The sequence below is a fragment of the Rhinolophus hipposideros genome (assembly GCF_964194185.1).
Source record: "Rhinolophus hipposideros genome assembly, chromosome: 3".
NCBI classification, from domain to species: domain Eukaryota; kingdom Metazoa; phylum Chordata; class Mammalia; order Chiroptera; family Rhinolophidae; genus Rhinolophus; species Rhinolophus hipposideros.
Window position 1 is genome coordinate 36,577,582 of NC_138049.1, and position 14,736 is coordinate 36,592,317.

General features: G+C 36.5%; 1 protein-coding gene across 7 annotated transcripts in view; it reads right to left on the reverse strand.

Moving 5' to 3' along the window:
* Positions 1–869: 869 nt before the first annotated feature.
* Positions 870–14,736, reverse strand: part of PKIB (cAMP-dependent protein kinase inhibitor beta) — a 106,390-nt gene continuing 92,523 nt past the window's right edge. For 5 of the 7 annotated variants that reach the window (XM_081036455.1, XM_081036458.1, XM_081036456.1 and 2 more), the window contains 2 exons: positions 4,616–4,792; positions 870–2,511 (listed from right to left, as the gene is read on the reverse strand). In XM_081036455.1, the coding sequence (XP_080892581.1) occupies positions 2,441–2,511; positions 4,616–4,792 (248 nt within the window). In that variant the 3' untranslated portion in view covers positions 870–2,440. Of the gene's footprint in view, positions 2,512–4,615; positions 4,793–8,682; positions 8,785–14,736 lie in introns of those variants that run through there. The other 2 variants (XM_081036459.1, XR_013992444.1) reach the window with 2 other exon arrangements.

A 14,736-nucleotide genomic window follows, 5' to 3' on the forward strand; every position in this document is an offset into this window, starting at 1 on the left:
TAAAAACGAGATAATTATTTTCCAACTCACTTATTCCAGTTCAGGGTCACGAGTGGCCGGGCCTGACCCCAGGAGTTCAGGGCACAAGACGAGAACCCACCCTGGACAAGATGCCTTTCCATTTCAGGGTGCCCTCACACACACCCACACTCACTCACTGGGACAATTTCATGCCAGTTCTCCTAATGTGCACATCTTTGGGATATGGGAGGAAGCCAGAGTACCTGGAGAAAACCCAGTAGACACAGGGAGAAACATGCCAACTCCACGCAGACAGTCACCCCAGCCAGGAGTTAAAATTTTTCCCCCTCATTATAACAAAATGACAAAACAACCTTATTGGAGGACCTGCTATCCTATCTCATTTACTACTTCCACTAGGCCTATGAATAGTAGGTACTACTATTAATACCATTCCAAGAGGATAAAACTGAGACTTAGAGATACGATGTAAATCGCCCATGATTACACAGCTCGGGAGTGACAGAGTTAGGATTCAAACCCCAGTCACCTGAATCCAAAACCCATGTGCTTGGCAGTTTAACTCTACTCTTGGGTTTCTCAACCTCAGCACTACTGACACACATGGCCGGATAATTCTTTGCTGTGAGGCTCTACCCTGTAGGACTGCAGGATGCCTAGCGTTTTAGCAGCACTCCCGGCCTCTGCCCACTAGATGCCAGCAGTACCTTCTCCCCTTGGTCCCCTCCCCAACTTGTAGGAGCCAGAAATGTCTTCAGACATTGCCAAATATCCTTTAGGAGCAAAATTTCCATGTCCGCCAGGTTGAAAACTACTGCTCTACTCTAACCTTTCTATATACTGATTATATAATATCATGTTATTAAATAATGCAGAAATAACATTTTAATGGCTATAGCGTATTTTATTGAATATTAAATTAGTGCTATACCTAAAATATTACTTTTGGTTATTTCATAAAGAAAATTTTATATTTGAGAACTTAAAACAATCAGGTTCTTTGCAATCTACCCCCACCCCGCCCCTTTGGTGTACATTAGATATAAAGACAAACTTCATTAATTAAATAATAAGCAGGAAGTGTTTTATATTGCAAAGACTATCAACTTCTTTCTTTAAAATATGTTGCTACTTTTCACCTGGTATGCTTTAGAAGATGGAGACTTGTGTCAGTAACAGATTTAACAGTGAAAGAGTTTATTTGATTACTGTATACAGAATGGCCTCAGTTACAATCAAATCAAATAAAACTACATGCATATATATCTAAAAATGAAAATAAATTCATTAGTATTTTTTTAATTCAGAATTGTATTATTTTCCAAAATACCTACTAAATCAAAATTTACTAAGGCTTTGGTTTGTTCCTTTTAAAATATATACTTATATATTAAAAGCAAGTATTTTGCTATTCCTAACTACACATCATTCACCAAATATTTAAGTGCCTACTCTTATGTTAGATACTTTAGGAAAGATATAAAAATCAAGGTCTGCATTCCTGAGGAACTTATTTTAGAAACAAGTCATGTATACACAAAAGCCCCAAGAATAAGAAAAAAACAGTGTAAAGCAACTATAAGTTGTTTGCATAATTCACATTAAAGAAAAACGTACCCACACACATACAACACCAAAGTTAAGGAAGATAGTGAAATTCATTCAGTAGGCATGTTACATATAAATAATTTGTCATATATTTTGCATTTTAAAAGTCCGCATGAAAAATCACAGTCTGGGGGCCGGCCCGGTGGCAGAGGCGGTTAGAGCTCCATGCTCCTAACTCCGAAGGCTGCGGTTCGATTCCCACATGGGCCAGTGGGCTCTCAACAAAAAAAAAAATAATAAAAAAATAAATAAAGTCTATAAAAAAAAAAAGAAGAAAAGAAAAATCACAGTCTGCATAGACTAGAAGCAATGTATATCGGACAAAAACATCTTAGAGATGTTTAGATTGTCAAGCTTTTACAATTTTTTTCCAAATCTTTTTAGGGTTGGCGGTGAAACTTTTGATTAAAAACACTCTATCCACATGTCTTTGATTATTCCATCATTCCTTCTCAACAAGAAATATAATTTCCTACAAATATCATGAAGTTTTAAATTAATGGTGCTTAGTTTTTATTTACCGAGAAATGTTTTACCCATTACCACAAAAATGGAATTAAAAACACACCTGACTAAATAAATGTAAAAGAGAACAGTGTATTTTGGTTTATAGACAATGATATGTATTTAAGTGACCATACATTCTTAACCTTTTCCTTGGGTGCAGTTTGAAAGTAATCTGCCTTTTAATAACCTACACTGGACATCATGATTGCAATCCAAATGAGTAGCATCACAACAAAAGTATCTAAAACACACATGTTGCTTAGGGCTGCAATGTTACCATAGTTACTACCAGATCAAACAACTCAGGAAAGCAGAGCCACTAGGTCTTTCAACGTGCAGAAATTCAGGAATTTTCTTCGTTTGGGGGCTTTTCCAATGGGTCTTGTGTTGTTCCTTCATCTTTCTTTTTTACATCTAAAAAAATAAACAATTTTCATTCATATATAGAATATGCTAAACTGTATTTTGTATTATATTGGAATAAAACAGTTGGTTTTTCCTTTATGCACCCCAGTCATTTTTTGCTTGATTAGGACACACTTTGGCATCAGTCCAGACATGGAAACTACACAAAGAAAAGGCAGACCTCAGCTTTGTGTTTTTCTTAGCAACTGGAAACTATTCATTTTTAAACCCTTAATAGTATTTTTACTTAGCTCATGAACAAAAAGATAGGCCTTACATCTACTCATTTATAGCTTTGTTAATAAAATATTGTTTATACCATCTAACTTTAATTAGGCCTTTTACATTAATTAACAAGTAACGTCTCTACCTCATTAGTTGAGGATGGTCCTTCAACAGCTACATCATGTTCTGATAACCATAGGAATAGCCCTTTAACCTTGGTTTCAATTTCTGAGGTTCTAGTTGCCCACAGTTAACCATGATCCAAAATTATTAAGTGGAAAATTCCAGATATAAACAATTCATAAGTTATAAACTGCACGTTGTTCTGAGAAGTGTGATGAAATCTCTTGCACTCCATTCCACCTGGGACATACTCATCCCTTTGTCCAGCATCTCCACACTCTACACGCCCCTGCCTGTTTGTTATCTAATAGTCCTCTCAGTTATCAGATTGACCCTTGAGGTATCAGAGTGCTTGTGGTCAAGTAACCCTTATTTTACTTAAAATAACCCCAAAGCCCTTCACATAATTTTTATAACAGTATATTGTTGGAATTGTCCTATTTTATTAAGTTACTGTTGTTAATATCTTACTGTGTCTAATTTATAAATTAAACTTTATCATAGGTATGTATGTATACAAGAAAACATAGTCTATATAGGGTTTGGTATTACCTGCGATTTCAGGAATTCACTGGGGGCTTTTGGAACATAATCCTGCCCATAATGGGGGGCTACTATATGACATTTTCAAACTTAAAAGGCCAAAAACATTACACATATTTTTATTTTCTTTTTGTTTCTTCCATCTTTCCTTTCATTGTATAATAATTTATGTGTATATCTTTTTACTTTTACCTGTAGTGTCCCATATGAGAAATGCAATAACCTTTGGAAAAAGGTAAGGTAACCATGGGACTCCAGGATCTGACCACAGTCCCTAGCCTAACAAGGATATATGTATTTCAGAAGGATCAAACCAGGAATATTTGTAACTTTACCAGGTAACAAATAACCTCCTGAGGCAAAAAACCAAAAGCCCTCTTGTGGGGCTCGCATGAGTGGGGTAAATGTGCAGAAGCTTCCAGCTCTCTTTTGCCTCATCGATACCAAGAATAAATTTCTACACATACACTGGGTCCACATTGACATAAAAAAATGGGGCACAAGGTTATTTTAGTAATGACTTGGAACTATAATTATCTTTAACCTCTATGATTTTTTTAAATGAAGAGACTCTTTCAAAACTGTACTGAAATTATCATTATGTTTATTTTCAGAAGACTAAACTCTGAAAGCTATATAAACTATATGTAAGAAATGGGGAGAAAGACCCAAGATTTTCCTTCATTGGTCTGCCAGCTTTCCTTTTTCCTTTCCTACTAGTTGAAGAATGATCACCTCTTATACAAATATTCACCTTAGAGATGTCCTCTCTAGTTGATAATAAACTTATTCTTAGAGAAATAGATAGGCTTATAGAATATAGCAGTGGAGCAGAAGCTTGCAAAGTAATTTGTCAATGGGTGGCAGAAGGAAATTTATTTTATTTCTGAGTACTTCTAAATAAATGTTGTAAGCTTATTAAGGGAAGAAACCACATTCATTCACCTTTTACTCCCAATCACTAGCAGTGTGCATGACTATGTATAACCAATGAATAAATACATGTTTAGTTTCCATGTACACACCATGACATAAAAAGATAAAATTGTCCACTTTTGGAAAGCCTGAAAAATCTACTTAGCCTTAAATAAAAGCTTTGAGGTTTTAAGAAACAGTAAGAAAAAAGAGCACTTCTAACTAGCTAAAAGGGAGAATGTTCCACAGGAAAGGATTGATTAAATAGAAAGAAGTGCTGCTGACTTTAAAAGAATTTTTCTGTTACCTTCCTTCATGGAGAGGGCCTTCAGTTTGAGAGGCAACTCTGAGGTTCCGCCCATCCCTGCTGAACTTTGGATGTCTGGAACAGCATTCCGGCGGCCTGTCCTTGCTGAAGATGCAAAATTGCTGACCACAGGCTCCACATCAGTCATTTTTGATGAATCTGTCCTCATAGCAACATCTACAAGTAGAATGTGCACATGAAGAAGAGGATAAACCTATTCTGAGGTAAATGTTCACAATGGTTGCCGAACGGCAAGGCTTCATCAAAAACACAACAGGTTTGAGAATCTAATCATTGGTCATACTCTGCATCTATGTCTAGTTACTGTCCTGGGGTTTCCCTTTACATATTCACACCTTCGCTGAATAGAGCAGGGAGTTCTCAGTGTCAGCCAGATTGCTATAAGTAACCCCTGAACCAAAAGAGCCACTTGGACGCTTTAGGGGGCAGTAATCTCTTGCCTTTTGTTCTCCTTTTCTATGGACGACGGATCAGCCAAATGAGACCTTGGAAGGAAATGAAAACTGACTTGTTTGGCCACTTCTGTAGAGACTCTGCCTGCCAGTATTTGCCTGTGGTAGTTGTTCAGGATGAAACCAAGTCACTATAATTTGTGGGGACAAAACAACACACATGCTGGTCCCACTCTTTAGAAATAAGAAATTCAACATTATCTCAAAGGCTTTTTACCCCAGTTACAGTTGTGTTATTTCTATCTGTTCTCGTCTAGGACCTAATTTTCAGTACTGCACGTTCACGTTGGGGAGAGCAGGACCTGTTTTAGCTCTTCTTGCCTTCAAGTGGACGTGGTAATTACTCGTGCTTTCCTAAGCATCCTTCATCTTCTTAGCAATTGTCTGTCTCTACGAAAGGATTCTCAAGAGATCACTCATTATACAGGGAGAGAGGTAGCAGATATTGCTTATTTTAAAACTAACCCTCTTTCATAGGATGTTTTCTAATGTATCTTACCTAAGAAGTCAACATTGAATAGTATCTCAAAAGCAGCAGGAGCAAGAGCAAACTTTATTGAGAACCTATTAAGTGTTAGGCTCTCAGCTGGGCATTGAGAGTACCAAGGCATGATATACTTTGTTTTTAGGGGACTTGTACTTTCGAAGGGAAGAAAAAAAAAATACATGAAGGAGAGATAACATCATAACACTGAATGTGCTGAGTATCAACCAAAGGAAGGAAAAAATCATCACTGGTGGTGCTTGGGAGCAGAAATACTGGGGGTGCCAAAATAATGTACACATTTTAAGAGATGTTATCTATGTATTACTTTTTTGAAGTTGAATTGAATTATGGTAGCAATGTATAAGTATGACATTTGCTCAAAAAATGGCGTTAATCAAATGAATGCTGGTGTCATTCACTGTATTACAATTTTAATACAATTTTTTCCTCTCTTAAAATGTGTATATATATATTTTTGGCAGCCTCTGTATGTGCACCTTGGCCTACACAAAGCAAACCAAACTTTTCACTGTAGTTGGAAGGGAGCCCTTTAGAATCGATTAACTTCATTTAGGAAATACTAAAAATGAAGGGAAATATGGTGCATTTGGTATTAGAAATGCAACTCTTTTTGTCCATAGCACCCAAGACATGCAGGCTGAGCTTAGTGTGGGCCTCAGGAGCCATCTAGGCTACTTCTCCAGAGATTTTCATCTTTCCAGGAATCATGGAAAATTTGAGAACAATGCTAGATTTTCAGACACAATTTTGGAATCAATTAGACTTCTGTTTAGTATTGGCCAAATATCCGGCACTGATAGACAACATAGAGTAATGTAAAGACTACTGGACTATTAGTTTAAAAAAAATTCAATACACACTTGCAAGATGATATTGATCAATCCATTTAATTTCTCTGAGTCACAGTTCCTGCCTCATTTTTGTATAAAAAATAGTCTGACTGATTCACAGGATTCATGTGAAGAACTAATGACATAAAAGATACAGAAACTCTCTGCAACTATAAAATCATACGGTTGGTTATTGACGTCATTGTTCACATCTCATTAAATTTCATTTACTCTTCCACTCTCCTCTGTCTCCCCTTTAATTCTAAGAAGAAATATCTCCCCACTGGAAGACCTCTTGGGTTTTCTAAGAGGGAAACCAGCCTTTATTCAATACTACATGAGCATTTGCATATCTATTATCTCATTTAAACCACCCAATAATCCTATGATGTAGTGAGAAAAAACCCTCACTATATGGATATGGAAGCTAGGGCGATCAACATGGAAGAAGAAATCCTGGGCTCCAAGTTTATTTTAAGGTTTCTTTGCTGCTGGCTGCTATTGTGGACATGTTTGCTTTTGCCTTTATATTACTATTTTAGGCATAGATTTTCTAAAATAGCCCTTTTCCATCAATTGGTGTTAGGAAACAAGCTCATCACAAAACTAAAAGTTTGTCAGTTATACTCATTTACTACCATTTTAAGATGAAAAACAGAACTAGATATGCGGGAGGCCAAGCAACACACTGCGTTCCTCTGGAGCTTTACTTGGTCATTTCCCAACTCTCACTCATCTTCCTTTCAGAGCCTGCACTGATGCTGAGTGACCAGGATGTCATGCTCCACCACAAGATGGACAATTCACCCAGCCCAGCCCCCCAGGGCTGTGGGGAGAGGAAGCTTTCTATAGTGAAAAGTCATCCGATCTTCCTGACAGAATGTATCAGTGATTTTAGAGATCGCTGGCAGGAACATTTGAACCCACCGGGTGATTCTTGACTGAGCTCTTTTAATTCTCTGGCAAGAAGATTCATATACATTACACATACACAAACACACACACACACACACACACACACACACACATATATATATGTATGTATAATGTTATGGAACATTATACAGTTATTATACAGCTGTTGTAAAGAATGTACCAAATCCACTTAGGTCTACCTCTGAAGATGTGTCCGTGACACATTGTGAAATAAAGCAAGCTTAAAAAGTAATATTTACAGGGTTGGGGGAAAGGGGAAAAAAGTAATAAATATAATGTGATTTCAACTTTATAAAAAGAATAAAACTCTTAGTTGGGAATGTGAGAGAACAAGGAGAATATTAACCATTTTTGGAAACTTCTTAAATATTATATTTTAACTTGTAATAATGAGAATATAGCATTCCTGTAATTTAAAAGAGTTAAAACACATTCACCTGGCAAAATTATGAATACACAGATGTTCTAGCCAGAAAGGCTCTAAAAATAACATTTTGACAATTTAACCAAAAATAGAATATCTTTAAGTGAAAGCCCCTCTGTCCTCCAAATAGACATCTGTTCTTATCCTATGCAACAATGATTGCCTACGTTTGATTTTTTAAAGGGATAACATATATGAGAATTACTCTCTTCAAATGTTCTGTGACATTTAAAAAACTATATAACCTATAGAAAGTTGAGGGAACACTGCTAAGAAAAATAAAAGAGAGATTAACTTTCACGTTAATTTTCTGGGATTAAAGAGCTAATTTAATTATGTTTATGTTTGCTAACCAAGGCAGATGACTCACTAGCAACTCTTCATTGTTTCTTTTACAGAATTAGCAGAAAAATCCGGATGAGTTCTGCTTTGTCAACTGTGGCTGTTGACAGGAGCTGAAACCATTTGGACATTTGTAGATATCGCAGAAGTCCTTGCATACCCATAGCACGGTAATACGGTTTACATTGCCTGGGACACACTTCCATCTCTATTGAAAAGACACAATTTTCAGGAGGTCTTAACAAAAGACCATCACACAGTCATGTATACACACACGTCAGCATCTCTGCAGTCCCTGAAATATTGAAAATGCAACACCAGCACCCCTGAAGAGGACAAAGATGTTCAAGCCAAATGGAGCACCGAAGGAATGTGTATTAAAAACAACAACAAAAATCACTAGTCAGCTTCCAGTGGGTTCAAACAAGCTTGCTAAGAAAAGTGTATGTTAGTATAAGTATACTTATAATAGACATTTTTGTAACCTCTTTCCCTCCCAACTGAGACAATCCAGTCTCTTAGTTCACACTCATTCCTTTCTGAAGCTTCCTTACTTGAAACCACGTCCGCAAGGAGGTGGACAGCTTTTCTAATCTCTGGATCCAGATCACTCACTCCATCTCCTACAGTGAAATCACTACGTATTCTGCATATTGGACTTGAAATAAACGTCTTACGCTCTAAATCAGTTCTCTGAAGGTATAGTTCTCAGACTCTCTGAAAAAAAAAACAAACACAAAGAAACAACTCAAAAAGGAAGACTAGGCATTTTGGAAAGTCAGTGTTTTTCCTAGCCAAAAGTCAGAGAGAAAGAGACAGAGACACATACCCTGGTTTCCATTGATAACCAAATGCATCTGTCTCTCTCCAGCTTTCAATGTCTTAACATAAGAGCTTACACTAGATTTCTTCAGTTCTCTGCCTACAGATCATTATTTTGCATGATTCTCTGTCTGGAACATACAAACCTCTTTTAAACAAGGTAGAAGAACTATAACAATTGACTCTTAGTGTGGACCAACACAAACAGATAATTATTTATTTATCCAGTCGACATTTATGGAGCTCCTACTAAATTATCAAGTGTCAGGTTATGTGCTAGGACCACAGGCTACGAAAAGGAATCCACAGTCTGGTGAGATCAAACACATTCTGATATTTTCATTTACTTTTATTGAACTCAAATCCTATTCTTTGCAAATTAAGTAACAGTATCCACCTATAAAATGTGAATCCTTTAACACATCTCCTATTCACCTTAAGCATCAAGAGCATTTTAGGCTAAACAGAGCTTTCCTGAAATATGTATACATGGATGTTTTTTTTTTTTAAACTTAGAGACCTTCCTCTTTTTAAAAATCCTCCCACATACGCTGTTTCTGTGCCTCAAATATAAACCAAAGAAAATTCTACCTTTTGTCTGTGGACACATAATTTTTTTCATGCTAGATTCTTGCTTGATCATGATTTAAACAGACCCCTCAACATATAATCGGTAGGCATATGGAAGCTATTTTTACCACAGAAAATGTTTGACAGTTGAAATCTATAAAATTCAAATGCAAAGCCAATAGATTTTCCCATAATCTCCCAGGTAAAGTAAGGAGCACATCTGAATACCGCTCCAGCACAATGACACTTATTATACTAAGATAACAAGAATAATAATATGGAATTAGAATAATAATATGGACTGATGTGAATAAAGATAAAAAAAATTAACTGCATTAAACCATGTAACCCACTGGAGTGTGGGGGTCACATCTAACTGGTCACCGTACTCTCTTTAGTTTCCTGCCGGAAAAATTTAGCACCTTCCATACAGGATTTTGGGAAGTTAGCTTTCCATAGGGCTTCCCCTGACCCCTTGCAGCTTCCCAAAAGAGCCATTAAACTTTTGCCATTATTGCAGGATTTTCAATTTGAAAGGACCATACATAGTCCAACCTTCCAGACCCACATAGCACATCCAGTGTGTGTCAAAATTGTTCCTAAATTCAGAAAGTACTTTCTGCCATTACTGTGACTTTCCGTGCTCCTCTCCAAAACACCTTTCCCTATTTATTAGTACATTATTTTGTGTGTATGTGTGATGTATACTGAGTAGTATCCATGCCACAGTGATATTTTCAGTTCTCCTTTAAGTAAGAATAATACTAAATAGTTCATAACCCACGTCAGAGAGCATCCCTCCGACCTTACATCTTACACAGTTTTATCTTTTCACCTCCCACCTACCTTTTTAGTTCTATCTTTCTGAGTGATTAGAATTGAGAGGATTTAGCATGAATTGGAAGGAAATGTTCTTATTCTTTTTTTCCCCATTTACCTTAAGTCCTGCCTGTACTCTTTCATTCTCGTTTATTTCTCACATTAACCTTTCTAATCAGTGAGTCAAATATCATTGTGTTCTTATTTTATTGAGCTTCTGGAGCTTAATTAAGGAAGTATTTGGAGTCACATGAAAAACTATCTAACACCAAATCTGTGCAAAATACCGTGCTGGTACTATGGGATTTGTCACAAAAGCAAGCACTTCCACCGCCTCAACCAGAGAGAGCTGGGAAGGCTGATGGCCAGGCAGCTCCCACCCTGCACAGAGGAGGGAGTGCTGAATTCCAAAAGAGAAAATTGGGCAGAGGAGGGGCGGGGCTGCCTAGGGAACATAGCATTTGAGTGGGGTCCCAGAGCATGAGTAAGCAAATTCCAGTGAAAGACTGCTCTCAGATCTTTCACTTCTCATCTTTGCCCTTTTCCACTGTTTTGGACACAAAGTGGTCCTGTTTTTCAAAAGGCGCACAAAGGCTCTCCTCAAGTTCACAAAAGCCCAAGAACTCAATTTGTGCTAGTGAGAAAAATGATACAATTTTGAGGTTCATGTGGTCTGCTTGGACCCTTTCCGTCTCAGAACGAACACAGCCTGTCTGTGCAGGGAGGTTTAAAGGCAAGGCCTGAAAAGTCAGTTCCTTTTATTCATAAGACCGTGGTTTTAAAATGTCAAGTGACTCTTGATGACATCAGTAGGAAGAAGATAAGAGGAAGTTAACTCTGACCAATGTGGTCACAGTAGAAATAACTTTGTATTCCTCTGCCTGGTACTTGGACTGGAACATAGTTGCCAAATAAATTTAATAAATGTTTAACTTGAGGAAAGAGTGAAAATAGGGAATGTACAAAATGGAGTCATTTTAACCAAGCTGCTCAAATTAACATTATCAAGTTTGAGGTATAAGGAAAGACTCCATTCTTGTTCTAATTCACCTGGGAACTTAAACTTTTTTGAACTTTCCAGTCCTGCATCAATGCCTGGACGGACTCCTGGATCTCCATGTATCCCTCTAGTTACCTCCTGAAGGACTCAAACACATGTTCACCTGACATCCATTATCCAGACCACCAAGACGTAACCAGACCTCCACGCACCCATCTTCCTCCATCCTCCTGCCTGCCTGCCTGACATCTGACTGAAAGCCACACGGGGCAACACTAGGGGGAAGAATGCAGGACTGATGATTCTCAAGAATGTACTTTTTACTCTAAGAATTTTTAACTTTTGTTTTCTTCTTTGGAACACGTCTGGGTTTTTGCAGAGCTAGCTATATTTCCAGTTTGAAAATCCCAAGACCCTGGAATAGATCTTTACGTATCATTTATTCCTAGCAAAGCCTCCTGACTCTTTTTGTTTGTTCAACAACTCAATACCTGATACCTACAAATTATGAGCAGGCAAACATAGTCGGCAAAAGTGCTTTTAACTATTAATACCTTTAATAAAAATGGAAAGCTTAATTCTTAAATATTAAAATGAATCTTATGTTAACATTAAAATAGTCCTGGAGGCAGAGCAGTAGTTAATGCAAAAACTCTTACAGATCCACCCTCACTGGGGCAACTGGATAATTACACTCTTCAGACACCAGCCCTCTCTGGATCCATAAACATTAAAGTGTGAACAGACTTGGCAACCTGGTCAGTTACATACATTCATCAGCTTTCCCTTGCACAATATACAATCCTTTAATACTTTAAATAAACCAGATCCTATAGTTTTAAACTTATTCAACTAATTTTCCTTTACCATTTTCATTCTCAACAAGGGGAAAAATAAAGCTCTTTATCCTCAGCTTATTTTCTTTGCCTACGATTATTATTGAGAGTGATACATCTAGGACAAAAAAAGAGTCCTGTAATTACTATTCTAGTGTAAAGGTAATTCACAGCAATAGCTTACGCATGGTCACTTTATTATTTATTTATTTATTTATTTATTTATTTATTTACTTACTTACCTACTTACTTACTTACTTACTTACTTACTTACTTACTTACTTACTTACTTATTTTTAAGGAGGGCACAGCTCACAGTGGCCCACGTGGGGATTGAATCGGCAGCTTTGGTGTTACCATCACGACACGCTAACCAACTAAGCTAATCGGCCAACTCCTTAATTACAGCCACTTTAAATTGCATACTTTTGTTTTTAAAAAACTTTTATAATTTATATATGCTTTTCTGTCTTCTAAAGGAAAATGCAGTGTGATGCAAAACAATAGAACTATTTTTACTGACAAAAATTTAAACATGTAAATGTGTTCCCTATCATCAAAGCAATTACTTTAGGAACCTACATATTTATTCCACTTCTCAAAATATTTTTGTGACTCCATCTGTGCAACTAAATTTATATTCATATATAATATAAAGGTAGAATAATACTGTATTTAAAATATAACATTATATTTTGAAATAAAACTGTTTGTAATTAAAAATTGCATGTCCCAACACCGTACACAGTTATTACAGCATATAGTGTCAGGCATGGTATTAGCTGGGTACTAGAATGATCAGTGTGATCACTCCGTTGTACACCTGAAACTAATATAATATTCTATATCAACTCTAATTGAAAAATAAAAATAATAATTTTTAAAAAACTGTCCCATTTGATTATCCATCTCTTTGTACTAAGAATGCCTTCAGTTTCTTTTGAAATCCTCCTTAAGTAATTTAGATTTGCATATTTTCAGAAGAAAAGTATTTCAAGTGAAGAGTTCAAAGCAGAGCTTTAAGCAATGGCAATACTGAACGGCGTACATTAACACACCCTTGGGATGACAGCCCTTAAATTAATTCTCATCTCTGTAAAGCAGTCCATATGGAGCAACAGAAAGTTTCGTTGACTAAAAGTGAGCACTGCTGAAGTGGAAGTCTTCATTGCTTTCTAATACACTTCTGACTTCCTACAAGACTTCTTTGTTAATTAAGTTTCCACATTTATCAAAAGTAAGATTAATATTACCTGGTTTATTACCTTACAACCAAGCAAACTAATGGATATAAATGTGGTCGGTTAACCACCATACAAATGAAGTTTGTTCAGAAATTAGTCATATTAATTTATAGGCACTATACTAGATTATCATTATAAAATTCAATTTTCCTGTTAAACTCTGGTATTGTGGCTCTAGAGACAGCCTCTGATGCTGTGAGTTATAAAGACAAAAATAGATTAACATAGAGATACTGCTAGAAACTTGGTGTTCAGGAAAAAAAAGAGCATTAAGAAAAAAATCATTTACAATCCCTCCCGCCCCGCCCCCCACCAATCCTCCCCAGCAAACACACACTGCAAACTCCTGTTACCTTTCTGCAACATTCCAGATAAGACACCTGTCACAGAGGACCACATCTCCCTTACACTGTTCATCAAAGTTTCTCCCTAAAGGTGAACCTTTCATATACTTTCAACAATAAATCATGTTTAAGTGTTTCTTTAATAGTTAAAATGGGATTGCCATTCTCAGTTTCTTCAAGATGCATGAAAAACAATTATTATTATTATTATTATTATTATTATTATTATTATTATTATTATTGAATATTGGGGAACAGTGTGTTTTTCCAGGACCCATCAGCTCCAGGTCAAGTTGTTTTCAATCTAGTTGTGGAAGGCGCAGCTCACTGGCCCATGTGGGAATCAAACCGGCGACCTTGGTGTTATGCACTGCGCTCTAACCAACTGAGACAACTGGATGCCCAAAAAACAATTCTTAATCTGAGTAATAACACAATGACATAATATAGAGAGGAAAGAAGGATCACAAAATATGTGAGAGAACTCTGTTTTCTCAGTCAGGCTTGCCCTGACCGCACCATTTAAAACAGCATCTCCTCCCTGTAGCTCAAGATCCCGCTTACTTCGTTTCACTTTCCCCAAGGACTTAGTAGCTTTAATACATATTATAATTTATCATGATTACACTTTTTTTATTAATTTTCTTTGATTTTATTTTTTTAAAAATAATATACTTTTGACATTATTTCTGTGTGATTACAATAGACAGACAGTAAAATTACGATGTTAGCCTCTGAAAGGAAAGGAGGTTGATACGGCAGAGGAAAAAAATAACCTGAGAAGATAACATTTTGCATATATTTAAAGTGAAAATAAGAGAAATGGGGCTATCAGACATCTGGTATTATGATTACACCTTTTTAAATGTCTGTTTCCCTCCGCTAGAATGTAAGCTCGACAGAGGCAGAGGTTTCTATAGGCTATTTCACTGATGTATTCTTAACACTTAGTAGGTACTCTATACATTTGTTT